The sequence below is a fragment of the Anomaloglossus baeobatrachus genome, chromosome 6 (genome assembly GCF_048569485.1).
Source record: "Anomaloglossus baeobatrachus isolate aAnoBae1 chromosome 6, aAnoBae1.hap1, whole genome shotgun sequence".
NCBI lineage: Eukaryota > Metazoa > Chordata > Amphibia > Anura > Aromobatidae > Anomaloglossus > Anomaloglossus baeobatrachus.
Window position 1 is genome coordinate 294,153,864 of NC_134358.1, and position 26,112 is coordinate 294,179,975.

Sequence of the window (26,112 nt, forward strand, 5' to 3'; positions counted from 1 at the left end):
GTGCTGCTTCGCCAGCCGGAGTCAGGAGAGATAGTGACCCAGGCTGAGACGCCTGTAAGTCCTGCCCCGGTGTCAGGGTCAGACTTTGCAGTTTTTGCGGTTAATATGTCGGTGACTATGGCAAAAATCCTGGAAACTTTGCAATCCATGCCTGGGGCTCAGTCTATGGACACGGCGAGGTCTATGTCCTCTAACCCTCCGCAGTTGGATTTAATCCAGACTGCAAGGGGGTCCCCGGCCTCTCAGGATGAGTATGATGACTCAGATGATTGCCCCAGCCACCCCAAGCGGGCTCGCTGGGAAAGACCCTCAACGTCATCACACTGCTCAGGGTCTCAGCGCAATCAGTCTCCCTGTGATGTGTCTGAAGAGAGTGATCAGGAGTCTAATCCTGGAACCCCTCTCAATCTGGATACCCCGGATGGGGACGCCATGGTAAACGATCTTATCTCAGCCATCAATAGGCTGTTAGATATTTCTCCCCCAACCCCTTCAGCAGAAGAGGCAGCGGCAGAGCAGGAGAAATTTCGTTTCCTCTATCCCAAGCGTAAATTAAGTGCTCTGTTGGATCACTCTGACTTCAGAGAATCAATCCAGAAACACGATGCTCATCCAGAAAAGCGTTTCTCTAAACGTTCTAAGGATACACGTTATCCTTTCCCCCCTGAGGTGGTCAAGCGCTGGACCCAGTGTCCAAAGGTGGATCCCCCGATTTCCAAACTTGCAGCTAGATCCATAGTTGCAGTGGAAGATGGCGCTTCACTTAAAGATGCCAATGACAGACAGATGGACCTTTGGTTAAAATCTGTCTATGAAGCTATCGACGCGTCGTTTGCTCCAGCATTCGCAGCCGTATGGGCGCTACAAGCTATTTCAGCTGGTTTAGCGAAAGTGGATGCTATCTTACATCCAGCGGTGCCGCAAGTGGCGTCCCTTACCTCGCAGATGTCCGCGTTTGCGTCTTACGCTATCAATGCGGTCCTAGAATCTACCAGCCGCACCTCAATGGCGTCTGCCAATTCGGTAGTTTTGCGCAGGGCACTGTGGTTAAAGGACTGGAAAGCAGATGCTGGTTCCAAAAAATGTTTAACCAGCTTGCCTTTGTCTAGAGAAAGACTGTTTGGCGAGCCATTGGCTGACATCATTAAACAGTCCAAGGGTAAAGACTCCTCTTTACCCCAGCCCAGATCAAGCAAACCTCAGCAGAGAAAGTGGCAGCAGAAGTTTCAGTCCTTTCGAGGTTCGGGCAAAACACAATTCTCCTCGTCCAAAGGGACTCAGAGGACGCAAAGAAACTCAGATTCCTGGAGGGCTCATTCACGCCCCAAGAAAGCAAATGGAGGAACCGCTTCCAAAGCGGCTACCTCATGACTTCCAGTCCCCTCCCTCCGCATCTCCGGTCGGGGGCAGGCTCTCCCGCTTTTACGACACTTGGATGTCACAGGTCAAAGACCGGTGGGTGACGGACATTTTGTCGCGCGGGTACAGAATCGAGTTCAGTTCTCGTCCTCCAGCTCGGTTCTTCAGAACCTCCCCACACCCAGACCGTGTAGATGTCCTGCGGCAGGCGGTGGACTCCCTAAGAGCGGAGGGAGTAGTGGTTCCTGTACCGTTTCAGGAACAAGGGAGAGGGTTTTACTCCAATCTCTTTGTGGTGCCAAAAAAGGACGGCTCATTCCGTCCTGTTCTGGACCTAAAACTGCTCAACAAACATGTACACGCCAGACGGTTCCGGATGGAAACCCTCCGTTCTGTCATTGCCTCAATGTCTCAAGGAGACTTCCTTGCCTCAATAGACATCAAGGATGCTTATCTCCACGTGCCAATTGCTACAGAACATCAACGTTTTCTACGTTTTGTGATAGGAGACGACCATTTTCAGTTCGTAGCTCTGCCATTTGGTCTGGCGACAGCCCCACGGGTCTTCACCAAGGTCATGGCGGCGGTGGTAGCAGTCTTGCACTCTCAGGGACACTCGGTGATCCCTTACCTAGACGATCTACTTGTCAAGGCACCCTCTCAAGAGGCATGCCAACTCAGTCTACAGGCTACGCTGGAGACTCTCCAGACTTTTGGATGGATCATCAACTTTCCAAAGTCAAATCTGTCACCGACACAGTCACTAACGTATCTTGGCATGGAGTTTCATACTCGAGCAGCGAGAGTGAAGCTTCCGCTAAACAAGCAGCGGTCCCTACAGACAGGGGTGCAATCGCTCCTTCAGGGCCAGTCGCACCCCTTACGGCGCCTCATGCACTTCCTAGGGAAGATGGTGGCAGCCATGGAAGCAGTTCCCTTTGCGCAGTTTCATCTGCGTCCACTTCAATGGGACATTCTCCGCCAATGGGACGGGAAGACGACTTCCCTAGACAGGAAAGTCTCTCTTTCCCAGACGGCCAAGGACTCTCTGCAATGGTGGCTCCTTCCCACCTCATTGTCTCAGGGAAGATCCTTCCTGCCCCCATCCTGGGCAGTAGTCACGACAGATGCGAGTCTGTCGGGGTGGGGAGCAGTGTTTCTACACCACAGGGCTCAGGGGACGTGGACTCAGCAGGAGTCCACCCTTCAGATCAATGTTCTGGAAATCAGGGCAGTGTATCTTGCCCTACTGGCCTTCCAACAGTGGCTGGAAGGAAAGCAGATCCGAATCCAATCGGACAACTCCACAGCAGTGGCATACATCAACCACCAAGGAGGGACGCGCAGCCGGCAAGCCTTTCAGGAAGTCCGGCGCATTCTGAATTGGGTGGAGGACACAGCATCCACCATATCCGCGGTTCACATCCCGGGCGTAGAAAACTGGGAAGCAGACTTCCTCAGTCGCCAGGGCATGGACGCAGGGGAATGGTCCCTTCACCCGGACGTGTTTCAGGAAATCTGTCGCCGATGGGGAGTGCCGGACGTCGACCTAATGGCGTCTCGGCACAACAACAAGGTCCCGGCATTCATGGCGCGGTCGCGAGATCAAAGAGCGCTGGCGGCAGACGCCTTGGTGCAAGATTGGTCGCACTTCCGCCTCCCATATGTATTCCCGCCTCTGGCACTCTTGCCCAGAGTACTACGCAAGATCAGATCCGATTGCAGCCGCATCATACTCGTTGCCCCAGACTGGCCGAGGAGATCGTGGTATCCGGATCTGTGGCATCTCACGGTCGGCCGACCGTGGTCGCTTCCAGACCGTCCAGACCTGCTGTCTCAAGGGCCGTTTTTCCATCAGAATTCTGCGGCCCTGAACCTGACTGTGTGGCCATTGAGTCCTGGATCCTATCGTCAACAGGATTATCCCAGGGAGTGGTAGCCACAATGAGACAAGCTAGGAAGTCAACTTCTGCTAAGATCTACCACAGAACGTGGAAGATTTTCTTAACCTGGTGCTCTGCTCAGGGAGTGTCTCCCTGGCCATTTGCATTGCCCATTTTTCTATCTTTCCTGCAATCAGGGTTGGAAAAGGGCTTGTCGCTCGGCTCCCTTAAAGGGCAAGTCTCGGCACTATCCGTGTTTTTTCAGAAGCGTCTAGCACGTCTTCCTAAGGTGCGCACGTTCCTGCAGGGGGTCTGTCATATTGTGCCCCCGTACAAGCGGCCGTTGGATCCATGGGATCTGAACAGGGTACTAGTGGCTCTCCAGAAGCCGCCCTTCGAGCCTCTCAAAGAAGTTTCTTTTTCTCGCCTGTCACAGAAAGTGGCGTTTCTTGTTGCGATCACATCGCTTCGGCGAGTGTCTGAGCTGGCTGCTCTGTCATCCAAGGCTCCCTTCTTGGTGTTCCACCAGGACAAGGTTGTGCTGCGCCCCATTCCGGAGTTTCTCCCTAAGGTCGTATCCTCGTTTCATCTTAATCAGGATATATCATTGCCTTCCTTTTATCCTCATCCGGTTCACCGGTATGAAAGGGACTTGCGTTTGCTAGATCTGGTGAGAGCACTCAGGATCTACATTTCCCGCACGGCGCCCATGCGCCGTTCCGATGCACTTTTTGTCCTTGTCGCCGGTCCGCGCAAGGGGTTGCAGGCTTCTAAAGCCACCTTGGCTCGATGGATCAAAGAACCAATTATAGAGGCCTACCGTTCTGCTGGGCTTCCGGTTCCTTCAGGGCTAAAAGCCCACTCAACCAGAGCCGTAGGTGCGTCCTGGGCATTACGGCACCAGGCTTCGGCTCAACAGGTGTGTCAGGCGGCTACCTGGTCGAGTCTGCACACGTTCACCAAGCATTATCAGGTGCATACCTATGCTTCGGCGGATGCCAGCTTAGGTAGAAGAGTCCTGCAGGCGGCAGTGACATCCCCGTAGGGGGGGGCTGTTTTGCAGCTCTAACATGAGGTATCTCTTTACCCACCCAGGGACAGCTTTTGGACGTCCCAATCGTCTGGGTCTCCCAATAGAGCGCTGAAGAAGAAGGGAATTTTGTTACTTACCGTAAATTCCTTTTCTTCTAGCTCTTATTGGGAGACCCAGCACCCGCCCTGTTGTCCTTCGGGATTGTTTTTTTGCTGTTTGCGGGTACACATGTTGTTCATGTTGAACGGTTTTTCAGTTCTCCGATGTTACTCGGAGTTAATTTGTTTAAACCAGTTGTTGGCTTCCTCCTTCTTGCTTTGGCACTAAAACTGGAGTACCCGTGATACCACGGGGGGGTATAGCCAGAGAGGGAGGGGCCTTGCACTTTTAGTGTAGTGCTTTGTGTGGCCTCCAGAGGGCAGTAGCTATACCCCAATCGTCTGGGTCTCCCAATAAGAGCTAGAAGAAAAGGAATTTACGGTAAGTAACAAAATTCCCTTCTTTTAAGATATGCTGAGTATGCAAAATAAATTCCGATTATGCAGTCAGTATACCTAATACAAAGCCTGCTTAATAAGCAGTTAAACTGTTGGTGTTAAAATGTTATGGGTAAATAAGCAGCTTGAAAAGATATGGAGGCATTCAGTCATTCAAGAGGCTTACAAGTCGCAGCAAATTTAACTGTTAAAAAGGTTTTTGTTTCAGTAAGATATCAGGACCATGGACCATAGATATCAAAGCAGATGTAACAAAAACATGATTGCAGACTACTGCAAGTGCTTACAGTGTGACAAACCTGATCATAACTCTTCCAGAGCATCCAAAAAGAGAATTTCTCTCTAACAAGTAAAATGTACACAACTATTGATCTCATGGTTGGATGATAGGCTTGTTTTTTGCAGGAAAAAATATACTATGTGTTATTGCTTTTTTACACTTTCTCTTTACCACTTTACCCAATACGGACTTTAAAACCTTTATAAAAAAAAAAAATTGAAGTATTGAATGACTTAAAAAACGGGAATCGGCACCTTTCATTCAAATCCTCAAAAATACTTAGGTCAGCAAAAATGGGTTTTTTTTCCAAATGTAGACTAGTGTTCTAAATTCACCCCTGCTATGTACTGTGTAATGGCCGTGTCTGACCGTACAGGGACATGGTCTGATCATACCATATCTCCTGGGCCGGTGAGGAAGCAAAAAAAGAGTACAGACAGGCCCGGATAGGATCATCTTTCCGTTAGGTAAAGCTTTTACAAGCCTCTATTTATGTATTTTTTTTCCTTACAGAAACAAGGTGATACAATATTGTGCTGTATTTGCATACTTTTTTTTTTATCCCTCTTCCTCCCCTGCATAGCAGAGGCACATATATAAGATAATCTCAGCATAAGGACATTTTTTATTTATTTTTTTTTAATAGCAAATCCAGGTGTAGAAATGTATACTTATTTCAATCTGTTGATTTTAAAATGAACTTTGTTTGTGGGAAAACCCATTTTAAAGATGTGTGCTGTTCCATGAAGATCGCAACTGTAAACCAGAATACTGCACATGATTAAATGGCTTTAACTCTCCAACCAATATACTTACAATTCCTTATGGTTAATCTGCCACAATAAAATAATGCTAATGTTGCTGCAGCCCAATCTTCCATATCTGTGTTTCGCTTTCCAAGTTTGGACTACAATGCACAGGCTGGAGACAGTCTCTGGATCCGAACTCTCCAGCCTCCTAAATACTTATGAGGTAGTTCAGCAATGGAGCCCTCAGCCTGTCTGTGCATCGTCCTGCGAAACGCGTGACCGTGGCCTTACCAAGCTATGGCTGTTACTATGACCAATTGTAAATTACAACATGTTGATAGAAATATGTCAGCTGCAGAACACATTATAAGCTAACCGCATAGCCATATTTTACACACCGCCCCTATAAAAATGACACTTTTCACTTAATGTTTCTTTATCCTGATGAAAATTATCTTTAATTCATTATGCTAATTAGGTGACGCTCGACTCCAAGGAACTAGTGATGGCAATTAAGGCAGCGAGGCGTGAAAAGGCGATGGCAGGAACGGTGCACTTAATAGCTTGGCCACGCCAGGGGTGCACTGAATCAAGATGATTTACAGCACAACTGGGGGACTAAATGAAATGGATGATTTGTTATAGGTTTAAATACCCTACATGGCGGTGTTTTAATCTATGTTTGTAGGCTTACAGACTCCCTTTAAACTTTAGGACCGAAAAGCTAGTGTTGCAGTTACATTGAGCCAGGTCCTGACTTAAGGCCCCGTCACACACAGAGATAAATCTTTGGCAGATCTGTGGTTGCAGTGAAATCATGGACATATTGTTCCATTTGTACACAGCCACAAACCTGGCACTGATTGTCCACAATTTCACTGCAACCACAGATCTGCCGCAGATTTATCTCTGTGTGTGACAGGGCCTTTAAGGTACCGTCACACATACGAGATCACTAGCGAGATAGCAGCTGAGTCACCGTTTTGGTGACGCAGTAGCGATCCCGTTAGTGATCTTGTTATGTGTGATACCTACCAGCGATCAGGCCCCTGCTGTGAGATCTCTAGTCGTTGCTGAATGGTCCAGGTCATTTTCTTCAAAGGCGACGTCCTGCTGGGCAGGACACATCGCTGTGTTTGACACTGTGTGACAGGGTCACAGTGACTGCTGAGATTGTTATATAGGTCGCTACTGCGACCTGTATTGTTCCTGCATCGCTGGTAAGGTGTGACTGTGTGACATCTCACCTGCGACCTCCCAGCGACTTACCAGCGATCCCTATCAGGTCGCATCGTTTTTGGGATCGCTGGTAAGTCGTTGTGTGTGACTGGGCCTTTAGTCTCGTACAGCTCATTTGCATTAGGGACTTTTCCTTTGTTCACCTGTAGGAGCTTAAGGCCTCATTCAGACAAGCAAATTCTATTGACTTGTGCTCTCTCCAATTAAAAAATGGTCAGAAAACTGACCAATGTTCCTGTGCTGAGATTATCTTATATATGTGTGTCTCTGCTATTTACTGTAATTGCCGTGTCTGACCGTACAGGGACATGGTCTGATCATACCACATCTCCTGGGCTAGGGAGGAAGCAAAAAAGTGTACACACATTACACCATGGGATCACAGCTGATTCTTTTGTGAGGTAAAGCCTGTTTTGAAAAAAAAATGTTGTACCTCAAAAAATAATTTGCAATCCCATTCTGTAATGTATGTATACTCTTTTACTTACTCCTTGGCCCAGGAGATGTGGTATGATCAGACCATGTACCTGTAAGGTCAAACACGAGCAGTACGCAGCACATAGCAGGTACACAGAAGATTATCTCTGCACAGGAATATATAGTGTGTGTGTGTGTGTGTGTGTGTATATAATATGTATGTGTGTATATATATATATATATATATATAATATATATATAATGAAAATATATATAATATGTGTATATAATATGTGTGTGTATGTTTGTGTGTGTGTGTGTATGTATGTATATAATGTGTGTGTATTTTTTTTTAAACTACAAACACTCGTGTAATTTATTACTCCAATATCTATTCATTAAAATAAACTTTTACTTTCCCTTGCCTGACACTGATCCAGATCTCCAAGTGTAAACTGCTTTTTCAGTGTGTTTAGAGGGTTTGCATTAGGCACTGCGCTCCTCCAGGTAGTGCGGATGTGTGCCTTACTTGGCAGATACGTCAGCCCAGTATAGGCATCTGTTGGTATATACAATGTACCTTGCATAGAGGATTCTAGTGGTGAATCTTTTAAAGACAATAGAAGTCTTTTCTCTTTTTCTGTTTCTTTGCGATATTGTGCCACATAATGAATGTTATTGCTGCCCCCAGATAACGTGACACAGACTATGTATTTCTCCCGTCATCTATTGTAATGCTGGAGTCTGAATGATGACCTGATGCAATGACCTGCTTTCTTGCAGGCGCTGCGGCGGGCTCCTGCTGCCGTGCCAGATGTAGCAGTGGTTGCTGATGTTCCCGAGGATGTCACAGAAATAGCATCTGAGCCAGCAGTAGAAACAAACGACGCGGGGAAAGAGGGAACCAAACCTGCCGGCTGTGTGGAGACTGACTCTGCTAAACAAGACCGTGTGTGCGGGTAAGTGATTAAAGGCGCACTGTGATAATTAAGGCAATTTCTCCATAACTATTGAAAATCTTTATTATGATTTGCTTAAATAGCACAATCACCCTCTAAATTCACTATCAAGTATGTCTTTGGAGTGTGGGAGGAAACCCACACAAACACGGGGAGAACGTACAAACTCCTTGTAGATGTTGTCTTTGGGATTTGAACCAAGAACCCCATCGTTGCAAAGCCACAGTGCTAACCACTGAGCCATCAAAACTTAAAGGGGTATCCCAGAATCTATTTTTTTTTTTTTTTTCCTCAAATTTCTTGAAGCTGAATAAGTATCTCATCCATTTCTTCAGATTCCCATTATCTACATTCTGACTCCTTTTTCTGGCTCCAACTTGTCCATAGCGGTCTTTCGCAGTGGGCAGTCCTTCAATGCTGCCATGTGACCAGTGTAAAGTACATTTCCCACAAGCACCTGTTTCCTCTCCAGCCTCCCTGCACTCTCCTGTGCTCAGCCCATATTAGCTACTGTCATCTGCTATTGGCAACAGCAGAGCTGACCATTAATAACATAAATATTGCTATACTTATGTCTACTAATTAAAATGCATTAATAAATATCATTTGTCTGTCCCCACCACTGTGTATAGTTCATAATCCTCTGAAGAATTCTATATGTATTTTATATGTTTACTTCCCCTTTGTGTATGTTTTGTAGCCCATAGCCAGCAATCACAAGCACAGCTTTCATGTGACCAGTGCTGCTTACAGTATCTCTTTTGGACTGTACAGATAAAGGCTCGGTTGTATTTATATTGTGTGTATGGATTGGAGCGTTATATGAAATATGGACAGAACAGACAGTGGTCCAGTGGCAGGTGCTTGTGCTGTATCTATCACCAGCTGAGCAGCACAGTGTGGAATAACTATTAGGCGACATGCACAGTATTTGCAGCCAAAATCGGGAGTGGAACAATCAGAGGAAAAGTTTAAGGCCTAAGACACACGGCATGAAAATCGGAACGAGTGGAGTGCGATAAAATCTCGCATTCCACTTGGACCAATATGACCCTATGTGGTCAGCACACATGAGCGATTATTGTCTCAGCCCTAATCTGACCGAGAAAACAATCGCCGCATGCTGCAGGTGCAATGCGATCCATGTTTCTCTTGCACCTATTAAACTCTATGGGGCGAGAGAAAAATCGCATTGCACTCGCAGTACACCGGTGTACCGCGAGTGCAGGGCAAGAATGGCAATAGCCGGCAACGGAGAAGAGAGGGAGATAAATCCCTCCCTCTCCTCAGCACCGCCCCCCCTTTCTCACGCAGCTGTGGTTCGATCGCATGATTGGACCTCAGTCGCAGTGACACTCGCACTCCTCATGCAAGGATCACAGTAGTCCCCCGTGTGGCCCCAGCCTAATAGAAACACAGGCATCACTTCTGCAATTTGTTTTCTTTTACTTTTGGTTTTGGCTACAAATACTGAAATACTCAGTGTGCATATGGCCTAACGTGTTTTGCAAATATGTCAGCCTTGGGCAGGGAGGATTGCACAGCTGCACAGTAAGGCCATTTTTTATCCAATTTTTATTTTTTTTATGAGATTTTGAGTACAGTTTCGTCACAGCACTGCATGCAAAGTTAGCAAGTCAAAGAGAATGCTGCAGTTATGTGCACATGGTGTGTTGCTTTTCTATTCCCTTGCAGATTTGCAGCAGGAAATAAACTGCAGGATGTCCATTCTTTCAGCATTTTTCCACCACAAATGCGTGAAAAACACATGCAAAAAAAAACCCTCCCTGAAATTCCGCAGCATTTTTCCTGCTAAGAGGTGCAGATTGGCCAAAACCTTAGTGTGTGTGCACATAACCTAAGACTGCTAAAAGACTTGTAGGTAGGTTACCACTAGAGAAGAGCAGACCCGAACTTTAAAGCTGTGTTCATGCCAAAGACAGACTTTACAAAAAAAAAACCCACAAAACAGTTGGTGTGCGTGCTTTACGTATGCTGACCATTGTGCGAAGCATCGCGATGCTCGGTGCTCAGCCCAGTGCAAGCTGCTTGTAGTCCCAGCGTTATTGGATGTAGCGTGTACCAAAAAATAAAGAACTAAATTAAAAAATGAAAAACCCCACCCTCCCTCTCCCGCAAGTATAATGTATGTGAGCGGAGACCAGAACTGCCCAATCAGTGACTTCCATTGAGCTTTATATAAGTCCTGGTCCAAAACAGAACCTTATCTACAGTCCACTGAACCTGCAGAATCCGGTCCGCTCATCTCTAGTTTCTACTATATATATTTTAAATCACAAATGGAAACATTGTGCTAAAAAAAGGCCTTCTTGTTTATATATTTGTGTACAGTCCCCCACCATCCAAAAAAATGAAGTTATTTGGATTTAAGGAAGATCCCTTTGTATTTCTGACGGTGGACGATCCAGTCTTTCCCCCTATACAGTAAGTCATTATTGGTATTCTTTAAAAGCAGATTTGTAATATAAAAGATATAAAAAATGAAGTTTAAATGTAGGCTTGTTCACCTTTTATGCCTCTAGATGTAATGATTGTGGCAACTGTCAGCCCATTCCTGGCTAGTCTATCCATAATACAGAATGCAATTTACAAAGCTTTCTGTACCACATCCTCTAAACAATGTATTTGGCAAATGGTTCCTGATCACATTGTGCAGAATGTGTGCACTTACCCCAGCATATTCACCTGTGTAGGTGCCAGAATGGCCAGATGTAACCCATTCTGGTGTTAGGCTAGTTTCACACTAGCGTTGTGCGGCGTCCGTCACATTGCGTTGTGTGACAGATGTAATGGATGCGTTGCACATAGTGGCACAACTGGTGCGACGGATACTGCAAATCAACGGAATCCGTTGTAGCTTTTTTTTTTTCTCAACAATTACTCAACTGAGTATGCGCAGTTATGTAAAAACGGATCCGTCACAGGAATCCGTCAAATGACGGATTCCGCCACCATAGGCTTCCATTATAAAAATGACGGACGCCGACGGAATCCAGCACATTGCGTTATTTTGACGCTCAGGAAAGCGCAGAAAAATGCTACATGCTGCGTTCTTTACGCCCGGCGGATGCAACACAGCGTCGGCCGGCGGATGCAACGCAGGACCATCAGTTGCAATCCGTCATCCATACAAGTCTATGGGAAGCAGCGGAATCTGTTAACAGATTCCGCTGTTTTCCAAAACAGCGGATTGCGACTGAAGGAAAAAAACGCAAGTGTGAAACTAGCCTTTACATGTATGTCATGTTCTGTCATCACACTGCAGAAATTTTATTTCCATAGTGCATTTTATACAGGGTTCTGCAGATTTATTTTTTCCATTGGCACCTAATTACATTTTTATTGGCAGGAAGTTCTATGCCCTTGATCCATCTTTTCCACAGCAGAATCTCTTGACTCGTACCCAAGAAGGGAAGAAGAAACAGCTGTACATGGTCTCCAAGGAGCTAAGAAACGTGCTGCTCCATAACAGTGAGAAGATGAAGGTATTGCTCTCATGTTTCTCTCTTGGAGGAGACTTGCTTTGGTTTCCCCTTTCTAGAACAGGTGAGGGCTCTTCTCTTGAAGCTGTCACCCCTATCGCCTGTGTCTCTGCCCTGTGTCCCCCAATGTGGGAGGTTACACTTACTTTGCCCTGGCTCACAGAGCAGAAGGGGGGATTGTGAAGTGCACACACTTCATGTTCAGATCTGATAAGAATGAAGGTTAATCCCACTGAAATCAATTATTTTGACTAACTTTTTTTTGTGCAAAAACAAGAAAAAACCTGGAGCATCGAAATATGTGGAGAAATGAGTGAAAAGCTCCTAGATGATGTCTGAGCAAGTGCTGAATGTTTAGAAGCTCGGTATAAGAATGATAGAAGAAAGCTGCTGGCCGTGTGAGCTGCCAGTAATGTACTGACTACTTGTCATTTTCTACTACATTTGACTGCAAAATTACTTAGCGCTACACTAATAATGGTAATATTAGGCCGTTAACAAACCAAAGGGAAGCTATCATTAGAGAATGACTTTTTAGATGGGATTTCTAATATCACACAACCTGTATTAAAAAAAAAAATATATAGGAATCTTGCATTTTTCACACTGGCCACTGGGGATATATCCGCAGGACATTCCGCAGGAGCTCCCAGGAAACCGCACCACAACTTCTGTCTGTTTCCATGCTGCGGAATGTCGTGCGGATATGGTGCGGGCATTCTGCATTGAGGATACACTACCATGGCTTCGGCACTGCATCCTCAATGCAGAACAAGTGCTGCAGTGATCGGGGGAGTTCATACTCACCTCCATCACGCAGCACCTCGCTTTCCGGCAGCCGGGTCACTCTGTCAGCGTCTGCAGGAGAAGGTGGGCGGGCCTGAACTATCTTCGGTAGTCACATGACCGGAACTCATGCAGGCCCCGCCCACCCTTCCTGTACCTGGATTCACCGCGCTCCTGTACACCGGAAGAAGAAAGTGACTCCGGTGAGGCAGGTAAGCATATGGGACCCTGCGGAGAAATCCGCAGGAATAATTGACATGCTGCTGATTTTTCCGCAGGGAAATCCGCATTATTTCCGCTGCGGAAATATCCGCAGCGTGGGCACAGCAGTTCCCAAATGCCATAGAAAGGGCTGGGGAGTAGCTGTGCTGCAGATTTTTTAAAAATCCGCGAAAAATCCGCGGCAAATTCCGCTCGTTTTCCGCAGCGTGGGCACATAGCCTTATAGTGAAGCATCTAATGAGTGTGTGTGAAGGGAGGAGGGGGAGAGTCAGCTGTGACATCTCCTATTGTGATTGTTGGATCCTGTCTGGGGGGGGGAACCTGCCCAAAATTTGAATACACTATATTTAATACAAAAACCTCATTGATTTCCCTTTACCCTCTCGCTGCCTGGGGATGTTCGACATTTTGGAACTCTGGACAATTTTTGTACTTTTGACACTTGCAAATGGGATCAAAGTAAGAAATTGATATCAATCTTCTACACCTAATGAATTTTCTTCAGCGCTCTATTGGGAGACCCAGACGATTGGGGTATAGCTGCTGCCCTCTGGAGGCCACACAAAGCACTACACTAAAAAGTGCAAGGCCCCTCCCCCTCTGGCTATACCCCCCCGTGGTATCACGGGTTCTCCAGTTTTAGCTTTGTGTGCGAAGGAGGTCAGACATCCACGCATAGCTCCACAGATTTTAGTCAGCAGTAGCTGCTGACTATTTCGGATGGAAGAAAAGAGGACACATATAGTGTCCCCAGCATGCTCCCTTCTCACCCCTGGATGGTGTTGTAAGGTTGAGGTACCTATTGCTGGTACGGAGGCTGGAGCCCACATGCTGTTTTCCTTCCACATCCCCCTGAGGGGCTCTGTGGAAGTGGGATCCTGCCGGCCTCAAAGCTCTGATGCCGGGCTCCATCCACAGACCCATTTGAACCTGCTGGATACGGAGCTGGAGTACCGTTCAGGGACATGGCCCTGCACCATTACAGGTACTCTGTGTCCCCGTACACACAGGCACAGCACACTCCAGACTTGCTGGGTGTGCTAGTGCGCCGGGGACAGTAATGGGTTACAGTCACTGCAGCTTTGCTGAGTGACTTTGTGTTTTGGGAACTACCGCGCCGGACGCTCCGGGAGCGGCGGCGCGGCTGGGACTTGTAGTTCGCCGGGGACTGGGCGCCGACCGCGCTTTTACGGCGGCGGCGCTTATAACTCCAGTCCCCGGCTTCTGCGGCCTAGTGCCGCTTCGTTCCCGCCCCCTCCCTGTCACTCAGGGAAGGGGACAGGCGCTGAGCAATCAGCAGCGCCGAGGGCTGGAGCCTTTTTACATGCTCCAGCCCTCTCACTGCACACTGTCGGGCGCCGGATTCCCGCTCTGCCTTGGGGGCACGCCCACGGCCCGCCCCTCCTCACACGAGCTGGGGAAGAAGCCGGCAGCCATTACAGAGCTCGGGGCACCAAGGCAGGACAGTGGCGTTCATACACCCGCTTATAGGCGGGCGGTAAGGGCACACATAGTGCTGACCACAATATATATGCAGTGTATACATGTGTTGTTTTTAACTGCATAGGTCGCTATATGCCCGCTTGGGGAGCGACTCATCAGCAGCAGGAAAGCAGGTGTGCTAAAGCACAGGCTTTCTAGGCTGCTTGTTTTGCACGACTGAGGTGTTCATTTGTGTTTATGCTGATATGCTATACATTGCACTGTACAGTCGCTAGTCTTAGCTATATTCTCCTGGAATGGCTAGACTACAGCAGCAGAAAACCAAGGGTGCTGGGGCACAGGTTTTTTTCTATGCTGCTTGTATTGCATGGGCTGCAGTGTGCATTTGTACTTGTGCTTGTATGCTATACATTGCACTGTATGGTCACTCTTCTGGGCTATATTCCCCTAGATGACCAGTCTACAGCAGCAGAAGAGCAGAGGTGCCAGGGCACAGGCTTCTATGCTGCTTGTATTGCATGTGCTGCAGTGTTCATTTGTACTTGTGCTTGTATGCTATACATTGCACTGTAGGGTCACTCTTCTGGGCTATATTCCCCTAGATGACTAGTATACAGCAGCAGAAGAGCAGGGGTGCCAGGGCACAGGCTTCTATGCTGCTTGTATTGCTTGTGCTGCAGTGGTCCTTTGTACTTTATGCCTGTATGCTATACATTGCACTGTACGGTCACCAATCTTGGCTATATACTTCTAGATAGCTAGTCGGCAGCGGCAAAAAAGCAACACAGTTTTCAGTGCTGTTTTTACTACATGGGATGCTGTTCATGACACCGTCCCATTGTGTGCATGCTCCCCTGTAGCACGTCGTCTGCCGGGGTCTCTAGCACTTCGTCTGCCGGGGCTCTACTAGTTGTGGCCAAAGAAACCTCCTGTCAACCCTGTCCATGGACAGGGACGGAGTAGTCATAATTTAGAGACTTGCACCCATGGGCAATCTACTTGAACAAAAGGCAGCTCTTCAGGGCTTTGATACTGACATCGCTCTCAATCCGGATACACCGGGTGGTAACGCCATACGGAATGATCCTATACCGTCCACCAATGGAAGGTTGGATCTTCCTCCCTCAGCTCCCCCAGTGGAGATAGGAGACGAACAGGAGAAGTTCCTTTTCAGTGTCTCACGCAGATATTGAGTTTTTTTTTTCTGGCCACGCTGACTTCAGAGAAGCAGTCCAGGAACACCACGCTTACCAGATAAGCGTCTTCTCCAAACGTTTTTAGGATACACGTTATCCCTTTTTTCCCCTGACGTGGTCAGCGCTGGACCCAGGGTCCAAAGGTGGATTCTCCAATCTCCAGGCTTGCATATAGAGCCATAGTTGCACTGGAGATGGGGCTTCACTTAAAGATGCCATTCACAGACAGATAGACTCTGGTTGAAATCTGTCTAGGAGGCTATCGGCGTGTCGGTTGCTCCGGCATTCACAGCCGTATAGGCAACCTAACCTTTTCAGCGGTTCTTGCGCCGCAATGTCTGCACTGCGACTTACCCTATTAATGCTGTCCTAAAAGTACAGTCGAGGTTTCGGTCCTTCCCAAGCTCGGGCAGGTCCAAATTGTCCTCGTGCAAAAGGGCTACAAAACCTCAGACGGGCTCAGATTCCGGCCGGGCTCAATCACGCCCAAAGAAGGCAGCCGGAGGAACCGCTACCAAGGCGGTCTCCTCATGACTCTCAGCTCTCTCCCTCTCTCCGCATCCGCGGTTGATGGCAGACTCCCCCGCCTTTGGCGACATTTAGCTGCCACAGGTCACAGACCGGTGGGTGACGGACATTGTGCTCACGTGCACAGGACAGTGTTCTGTTCTCGTCCTCCGACTCCATTCTTCAGAACGGCCCCACCTCTCCACCGAGCAGATGCCCTGCTGCAGGCGGTGGACGCTCTAAGAGCAGAAGGAGTGGTGATCCCTGTCCCCCCTCAGGAACGAGGGCGAGGGTTTGTACTCCAATCTCTTTGTGGCTCCAAAAATGGACGGTTCCTTCCGTCCTGTTCTGGTTCTGAAACTGCTCAACGAGCATGCGAACGCCAGGCGGTTCCGGATGGGATCCCTCCGATCCGTCATTGCCTCAATGTCTCGAGGAGACTTCCTTGCCTCAACAGACATCAAAGATGCCTATCTCCACGTGCCAATTGCTACGGAGCACCAACGTTTTCTACGTTTTGTGATAGGAGACGAACATCTTCTGTTCGTAGCTCTGCCATTCAGTCTGGCGACAGCCCCACGGGTGGGCACCAAGGTCATGGCAGCAGTGGTAGCAGTCTTGCACTCTCACGGAGTGATTCCGTACTTGGACGATCTACTCGTCAAAGCAACCTCCCTCGAGGCATGCCAACGCAGCCTGAATGTTACGCTGGAGACTCTCCAGACTTTCGGGTGGATCATCAATTTGGCAAGGTCAAATCTGTCTCCGACTCAATCACTAACGTATCTCGGCATGGAGTTTCATACTCTATCAGCCATAGTGAAGCTTCCGCTGAACCAGCAGCGTTCACTGTGGACAGAGGTGCAGTCTCTCCTTCAAGGCCAGTCGCACCCCTTAAGGCGCCTCATGCACTTCCTAAGGAAGATGGTGGCAGCCATCGAGGCAGTTCTCTTTGCGCAGTTTCATCTGCGCCAACGGCAATCGGACATTCTCCGCAAATGGGATGGGCAGTCAACCTCCCTGGACGGGAAGTCTCCCTTTCCCTGACGGCCGAGGACTCTCTGCAATAGTGGCTTATTCCCACCTCATTGCCATAGCCCCCATCCTGGGCAGTGGTCACGACAGATACGAGTCTGTCAGGGTGGGGAGCAGTTTGTCTCCGCCACATGGCTCAGGGGACGTGGACTCAGCAGGAGCCCACCCTTCAGTTCGATGTGCTGGAAATCGGGGCAGGGTATCTTACCCTATTAGCTTTCCAAAAGTGGCTAGAAGGGAGCAGATCCGAATCCAATCGGACATCTCCACAGCGGTGGCATACATCAACCACCAAGGAGGGACACGCAGTCAGCAGCCTTCCAGGAAGTCCGGCGAATCCTCATGTGGGTGGAGGACACAGCATCCACCATATCCGCAGTTCACATCCCGGGCGTAGAAAACTGGGAAGCAGGCTTCCTCAGTCGCCAGGGCATGGACGCGGGGGAATGGTCCCTTCACCCGGACGTGTTTCAGGAAATCTGTTGCCGCTGGGGGGGGGCCGGACGTCGACCTAATGGCGTCTCGGCACACCAACAAGGTCCCGGCATTTATGGCACGATCGCGCGATCACAGAGCTCTGGCGGCAGACGCCTTAGTGCAAGATTGGTCGCAGTTCCGGCTCACATATGTGTTTCCACCTCTGGCACTCTTGCCCAGAGTACTGCGCAAAAATCAGATCCGATTGCAGCCGCGTCATACTCGTCGCACCAGACTGGCCGAGGAGATCGTGGTACCCGGATCTGTGGCATCTCACGGTCGGCCGACCGGGGTCACTACCAGACCGACCAGACTTACTATCTCAAGGGCCGTTTTCTCCATCGGAATTCTGCGGCCCTGAACCTGACTGTGTGGCTTGTGTGTCCTGGATCCTAGCGTCTTCAGGATTATCCCAAGGGGTCGTTGCCACCATGAGACAGGCTAGGAAGCCCACGTCTGCTAAGATCTACCACAGAACGTGGAAGGTTTTCTTAATCTGGTGCTCTACTCAGGGAGTGTCTCCCTGGCCATTTGCATTGCCTATCTTTCTTTCCTTCCTACAATAGGAGTTAGAAAAGGGCTTGTCGCTAGACTCCCTCAAAGGGCAAGTCTCAGCACTATCCGTGTTCTTTCAGAAGCGTCTAGCACGTCTTTCTAAGGTGCGCACGTTCCCGCAGGGGGTTTGTCATATCGTACCCCCGTACAAGGGGCCGTTGGATCCATGGGATCTGAACAGGGTTCTAGTTGCTCTCCAGAAGCCGCCTTTCGAGCCTCTGAAGGAAGTTTCTTTTTCTCGCCTGTCACAGAAGGTGGCGTTTCTCGTTGCGATCACATCGCTTCGGCGAGTGTCTGAGCTGGCAGCTCTGTCATCCAAGGCTCCCTTCCTGGTGTTTTCACCAGGACAAGGTAGTGCTGCGCATCATTCCGGAGTTTCTCCCTAAGGTAGTATCCTCGTTTCATCTTAATCAGGATATCTCCTTACCGTCCTTTTGCACTCATCCGGTTCACCGGTATGAGAATGATTTACGTTTGCTAGATCTGGTGAGAGCACTCAGAATCTACATTTCACGCACGGCGCCCGTACGCCGTTCCGATGCCCTTGTCGCTGGTACGCGCAAGAGGTTGCAGGCTTCTAAAGCCACCCTGGCTCGATGGATCAAAGAACCAATTCTGGAAGCCTACCGTTTTGCAGGGCTTCCGGTTCTTTCAGGGCTGAAAGCCCATTCAACCAGAGCCGTGAGTGCGTCCTGGGCGCTACGACACCAGGCTTCGGCTCAACAGGTGTGCCAGGCAACTACCTGGTCGAGTCTGCACACTTTCACCAAACATTTTCAGGTGCATACCTATGCTTCGGCGGATGCCAGCTTAGGTAGAAGAGTCCTGCGGGCGGCAGTGACATCCCCGTAGGGGAGGGCTGTTTTGCAGCTCTAACATGAGGTATCTCTTTACCCACCCAGGGACAGCTTTTGGACGTCCCAATCGTCTGGGTCTCCCAATAGAGCGCTGAAGAAGAAGGGAATTTTGTTACTTACCGTAAATTCCTTTTCTTCTAGCTCTTATTGGGAGACCCAGCACCCGCCCTGTTGTCCTTCGGGATTTCTTGGTTGTTTGCGGGTACACATGTTGTTCATGTTGAACGGTTTTTCAGTTCTCCGACGTTATTCGGAGTTAATTTGTTTAAACCAGTTATTGGCTTCCTCCTTCTTGCTTTGGCACTAAAACTGGAGAACCCGTGATACCACGGGGGGGTATAGCCAGAGGGGGAGGGGCCTTGCACTTTTTAGTGTAGTGCTTTGTGTGGCCTCCAGAGGGCAGCAGCTATACCCCAATCGTCTGGGTCTCCCAATAAGAGCTAGAAGAAAAGGAATTTACGGTAAGTAACAAAATTCCCTTCTTTTTTAAAGTAGACACTTCGCATATTGACAAAATGCCACTTGGCACATTAATGACGCAGGCACCTTCATGCTATTTTGCTTCAAAATTATTATTTCTTTGTCGCTCCATTGGGAGACCCAGACAATTGGGTGTATAGCTTCTGCCTCCGGAGGCCACACAAAGTATTACACTTTAAAAAGTGTAACCCCTCCCCTCTGCCTATACACCCTCCCGTGCATCACGGGCCCATCAGTTTTTATGCTTTGTGTTGAAGGAGGCACACATGCACACAATGCTCCACATTTTAGTCAGCAGCAGCTGCTGACTATTTCGGATGGAAGAAAAGAGGGCCCCTAAGGGCCCCCGGCATGCTCCCTTCTCACCCCACTGAGTCGGCGGTGTTGTTAAGGTTGAGGTACCCATTGCGGATACACAGGCTGGAGCCCACATGCCGTTTTCCTTCCCCATCCCTTAGGGGCTCTGGGTGAAGTGGGATCCATAACCGGTCATCCAGGCACTGGGACCGGGCTCCCTCCGCAGCCCCTGGTGGTATCTGCCGGACAGGAGACTAAGTTTCGTCAGGGACAAGGCCCTGCAACTACAGGTACTCTGGGTCCCCTTTGGGGCGGTGCATGGAGCACCTGGGCCTCAGACGCTGCAGCGCCTGCAGTGTTGTTTTTTTGTCCGGGACTACCGCGCCGACCGTGCCTGCTTGTCGGCCGCGGTTTTTACTTTAGTCCCCGGCTTTTGCGGCCTAGTACATTAAACGCCCGCCCCCGGGCCTGCCAGTCAGGGGCAAGGGCGGGACGGTCGGTCTGACGCCGATAGTGAGGGCTGGAGCACACATTGCTGTCCTCCTCCCCCCTCACTAATCCCTATGGGGCACCAGTTCCCGCACTTTTGTAAGTTACGCCCACGGCTCCCTCCTCCCTTGTGAACACCGACAGCCATGTTTTAACATATCCTGCCGGTGGAGGACGTCTGGCAACAGCTCTGGGAGACCCGAGGCAGGGAATCTGGTGGCCACACACCGCTGGAGCGGTTGGTAAGCCACACCGGTTACCGGTGCTGGTCCCCCTAGGGTGCTGAACTGTATATAGATACATTATATTTGTATACTTTTTCCGGTTCAGCTGTACTGTTCACTTGTGGCTATATACCCTCTGTGATCACGCTCCTGGGAGATAACAGCATGTCGTTCACAAGGAGCAAGGGGGCCAAGGCACAGGGTTATTTTGCTACCTGTACCTCTTGTGCGGCTATGTTACCTGCAGGTTCCACCTACCCTCACTGTGAGCAATGCTCGGCCCCTGTGGCACTCGCTCAGCCGGAGCCTGAGGCACTAGGGGGTCCCTCGGCCCAGGTAGAACCGCCGCCCCCCCCTGTCCAGATGGCAGGCACAGAGTTTGCTGTTTTAGCCGACAAACTCTCTGAGTCGCTTTCTCATTCCATGACTCAGTCTATGGATAAATGGTCTGCTAAGTTTCTAGAGGTTTTGCAGTCCAGACCGGCCCTTACACAGGCCCCGGGCACTGCGGGATCACCCCCAGGCACCTCTCGGTCTGCGACTAAGCGTGTTCCTGGTGTGGCCTCTAGTTATTACGTGCAGGACTCCGGCACGGACCGCAGTCCCAGACCAGCTAAGCGGGCTCCCTTAGAATCTTCCCCGACTTCATCACGCAGTTCGGGGTCTCAGCTTGAGGATTCTCTAGAGGAGGAGGCGGAGGTCGCAGCTCAGGACTCTGACCCTGACGTTGCTCTCAATCTGGATACACCTGAAGGGGACGCCATAGTAAATGACCTTATAGCGTCCATCAACCAGGTGCTAGATCTGTCTCCCCCAGCTCCGCCTACAGAGGATTCGGCTTCACAACAGGAGAAACACCAGTTTAGGTTTCCTAAACGTACCCGGAGTGCTTTCTTCGATCACTCTAACTTTAGAGATGCTGTCCAGAAGCACAGGGCTTTCCCGGACAAGCGATTTACTAAACGCCTTAATGACACACGTTACCCCTTCCCCGCTGACGTGGTTAAGGGTTGGGCTCAGTGTCCCAAGGTGGATCCTCCAGTCTCTAGACTGGCGGCTAGATCCGTAGTAGCAGTGGCTGACGGTGCATCGCTCAAGGATGCCACGGACAGGCAGATAGAGCTCCTACTGAAATCCATCTATGAAGCCATAGGCGCGTCTTTTGCCCCAGCCTTTGCAGCTGTGTGGGCACTCCAGGCTATCTCAGCTTGTCTGTCTGAGATTAATGCGGTCACCCGTACCGCTGCGCCACAAGTAACATCTTTGACTTCTCAGGCGTCAGTATTCGCATCCTACGCCTTGAATGCTGTCCTGGACTCGGCTAGCCGTACAGGGGTAGCATCCGCCAATTCTGTGGCAGTCCGCAGAGCCATGTGGCTACGCGAATGGAAGGCAGACTGCTTCCAAAAAGTTCTTGACCGGTTTGCCTTTTTCTGGCGACCGACTGTTTGGCGAGCGATTTGGATGAAATGATTAAGCAATCCAAGGGAAAGGACTCGTCCTTACCCCAACCCAAACCAAACAGACCTCAGCAACGGAAGGTTCAAGCGAGGTTTCGGTCCTTTCGGCCCTCAGCCAGATCCCAACCCTCCTCGTCCAACAGGCCACAGAAGAGCCAGAGGAACTCTTCTGCATGGCGGTCTAAGTCGCGTCCTCCAAAGACCACCGGAGGCACCGTCTCCAAGGCGGCCTCCTCATGACTCTCGGCCGCCCCAAACCGCATCCTCGGTCGGTGGCAGGCTCTCCCGCTTTTGTGACGCCTGGTGGCCACATGTCCAAGACCGATGGGTGAGAGACATTCTGTCTCACGGTTACAGGATAGAGTTCAGCTCTCGTCCTCCGACTCGTTTTTTCAGAACATCTCCGCCCCCCGAGCGGACTGTTGCGCTTTTTCAGGCGGTGGACAATCTGAAAACAGAAGGAGTGGTGATCCCCCTTCCCCTTCAGGAACGCGGTCGCGGTTTTTACTCCAATCTGTTCGTGGTGCCAAAAAAGGACGGCTCATTCCGTCCCGTTTTGGACCTCAAATTGCTCAACAAACATGTGACAACCAGGCGGTTTCGCATGGAATCCCTCCGATCTGTCATCGCTTCGATGTCCCAAGGAGACTTCCTAGCATCAATCGACATCAAAGATGCCTATCTCCATGTGCCGATCGCTCAGGAGCATCAACGCTTTCTGCGTTTCGCCATCGGGGACGAACACCTTCAATTTGTGGCACTGCCTTTCGGCCTGGCGACAGCCCCACGGGTCTTCACCAAGGTCATGGCATCCGTCGTAGCGATACTACACTCTCAGGGCCACTCTGTGATCCCTTACCTAGACGATCTCCTAGTCAAGGCACCCTCACGGGTGGCTTGTCAACACAGTCTGACCGTTGCTCTGGAGACTCTCCAGAGGTTCGGGTGGATCATCAATTTTCCGAAGTCAAAATTGTCTCCGACCCAGTCACTGACGTACCTCGGGATGGAGTTTCATACTCTCTCAGCGATGGTCAAGCTGCCGCTGGACAAACAGCGGTCGCTGCGGACAGGGGTGCAATCCCTTCTTCGGGCCCAGTCGCACCCCTTGAGGCGCCTCATGCACTTCCTGGGGAAGATGGTGGCAGCAATGGAGGCAGTTCCATTTGCGCAATTTCATCTCCGTCCTCTCCAATGGGACATTCTCCGCAAATGGGACAAGAGGCCGACGTCCTTAGACAGGAACGTCTCTCTGTCTCTGGAAGCCAAGACCTCGCTTCAGTGGTGGCTTCTCCCCACCTCTCTGTCGAAAGGAAAATCCTTTCTGCCCCCATCCTGGGCTGTGGTCACGACGGACGCGAGCCTGTCAGGATGGGGAGCGGTTTTTCTCCACCACAGGGCTCAGGGAACCTGGACTCCGACAGAGTCCTCCCTTCAGATCAATGTTCTGGAGATAAGGGCAGTGTATCTAGCCCTCAAGGCGTTCCATCGGTGGCTCGAGGGCAGGCAGATCCGCATACAGTCGGACAACGCCACGGCGGTTGCGTACATCAACCACCAGGGCGGCACTCGCAGTCGTCAAGCCTTCCAAGAAGTCCGGCGGATTCTGCTGTGGGCGGAGGCCACAGCCTCCACCATCTCCGCGGTTCACATTCCGGGCGTAGAAAACTGGGAAGCAGACTTCCTCAGTCGCCAGGGCATGGACGCGGGGGAATGGTCTCTCCACCCGGACATGTTTCAGGAGATCTGTTGCCGCTGGGGAACGCTGGACGTCGATCTCATGGCGTCTCGGCACAACAACAAGGTCCCGGCATTCATGGCACGGTCTCAGGACCACAGAGCTCTGGCGGCGGACGCCTTAGTTTAGGATTGGTCGCAGTTTCAACTGCCTTATGTATTCCCTCCTCTGGCAATGCTGCCCAGAGTGTTGCGCAAGATCAGGTCCGACTGCCGCCGCGCCATCCTCGTCGCTCCAGATTGGCCGAGGCGGTCGTGGTACCCGGATCTGTGGCATCTCACGGTGGGGCAACCGTGGGCGCTCCCAGACCGACCAGACTTGCTATCTCAAGGGCCATTTTTCCATCTGAATTCTGCGGCCCTCAACCTGACTGTATGGCCATTGAGTCCTGGCTCTTAGCGTCCTCAGGGTTGTCTCAAGATGTCATTGCCACTATGAGACAGGCCAGGAAACCAACGTCAGCCAAGATCTATCACAGAACTTGGAGGATCTTCTTAGCCTGGTGCTCTGAGAGGGGGTTTATCCCCTGGCCGTTTGCCTTACCCAGATTTCTTTCCTTTCTTCAATCGGGATTGGACAAGGGTTTGTCTCTCGGCTCTCTCAAAGGTCAAGTCTCGGCGCTTTCCGTGTTTTTTCAAAAGCGTCTAGCCAGGCTTCCGCAGGTCCGCACATTCCTGCAGGGAGTTTGCCACATAGTCCCACCTTACAAGTGTCCGCTGGAACCCTGGGATCTCAACATGGTGCTACGGGCTCTTCAAAAACCACCCTTTGAGCCGCTGCGGGATGTCTCTCTATCACGTCTTTCGCAGAAGGTGGCATTTCTAGTGGCGGTTACTTCACTCCGTAGAGTGTCAGAGCTTGCAGCGCTGTCATGCAAAGGCCCTTTCCTGGTATTTCACCAGGATAAGGTGGTTCTGCGTCCGTTCCTGGACTTTCTCCCTAAGGTGGTGTCCACTTTTCATCTCAATCAGGATATCTCCTTACCTTCATTTTGCCCTCATCCAATTCACCAATTTGAAAAGGATTTGCATTTGTTAGATCTGGTGAGAGCACTCCGGATCTACGTGTCTCGCACGGCGCCACTGCGTCGCTCGGATGCGCTCTTTGTCCTTGTCGCTGGCCAGCGTAAGGGGTCGCAGGCTTCCAAGTCAACCTTGGCTCGGTGGATCAAGGAACCGATCTTTGAAGCCTACCGTTCTTCTGGGCTTCCGATTCCTTCAGGGCTGAAAGCCCATTCTACCAGAGCCGTGGGTGCGTCCTGGGCATTGCGGCACCAGGCTACGGCTCAGCAGGTGTGTCAGGCGGCTACCTGGTCGAGTCTGCACACTTTCACGAAACACTATCAGGTGCATGCCTATGCTTCGGCAGATGCCAGCCTAGGTAGGCGAGTCCTTCAGGCGGCGGTTGCCCACCTGTAAGAGGGGGCCGTTGTTTCGGCTCTTTTTATCGAGGTATTCTGTTACCCACCCAGGGACTGCTTTTGGACGTCCCAATTGTCTGGGTCTCCCAATGGAGCGACAAAGAAGAAGGAAATTTTGTTTACTTACCGTAAATTCCTTTTCTTCTAGCTCCTATTGGGAGACCCAGCACCCGCCCCTGTTCCCTTCGGGCTGTTTGTTCTTTTGTGTACACATGTTGTTCATGTTGAATTGTTCTTTTGGTTCATGGTTTCAGTTCTCCGAACATCCTTCGGATTGAATTTACCTCAGACCAATCTATAAGTTTCCTCCTTCCTGCTTTGGCACCAAAACTGATGGGCCCGTGATGCACGGGAGGGTGTATAGGCAGAGGGGAGGGGTTACACTTTTTAAAGTGTAATACTTTGTGTGGCCTCCGGAGGCAGAAGCTATACACCCAATTGTCTGGGTCTCCCAATAGGAGCTAGAAGAAAAGGAATTTACGGTAAGTAAACAAAATTCCCTTCTTTTTTTTTTAAATACATAATGTAGTTCTGTGCAGCGTCACCACATAGGCCAATGTCTACATCTTATACTTCTTTATCTAATGATCACAACTGGAGAGACCTTGTTTTCAAACTTCTTAAAGCGTAACCGTCATTTTAATTTTTATTTCATGAATCAATAGGACACCTGAAAATAAACTGTGTAATGTATTTCATCAGACAAATTTGCTTATTTCTCTGCCAGAATCGATTCTAAATTCTGAGGTAAAATCTGTAATAAGTGAAGACTTTCCAATTAGTGAGATAGGAGATGGCAATTATTACTGATGAGATTCTATGATGACGGGAAGGAGGAGCTAGAGGCAGAATTCTAACCCCTCTTCCCTCTCCCTCTAGCTCCTCCCATGGTCATACTCTATACTTTGTGCAAAAGCGCAGAAGAGAAGGGGTGTCATGGCTTTTGTAGTACAAATTTAGCTGGATTTTATTCCGTATGTAATATACTTTTGTAGATTTCCTGACAT

At 49.9% G+C, this 26,112-nt stretch overlaps 1 protein-coding gene across 1 annotated transcript in view; it reads left to right on the top strand.

Annotated features, from left to right (window-relative positions):
• The window catches only part of NSUN2 (NOP2/Sun RNA methyltransferase 2), a 145,043-nt gene that overhangs the window by 100,384 nt on the left and 18,547 nt on the right, over positions 1-26,112 (top strand). Inside the window, exons 13-15 of the mRNA XM_075316510.1 lie at positions 8,241-8,416; positions 10,769-10,861; positions 11,787-11,922. Coding sequence (XP_075172625.1) covers positions 8,241-8,416; positions 10,769-10,861; positions 11,787-11,922 — 405 coding nt within the window. The remainder of the gene's footprint in view (positions 1-8,240; positions 8,417-10,768; positions 10,862-11,786; positions 11,923-26,112) is intronic.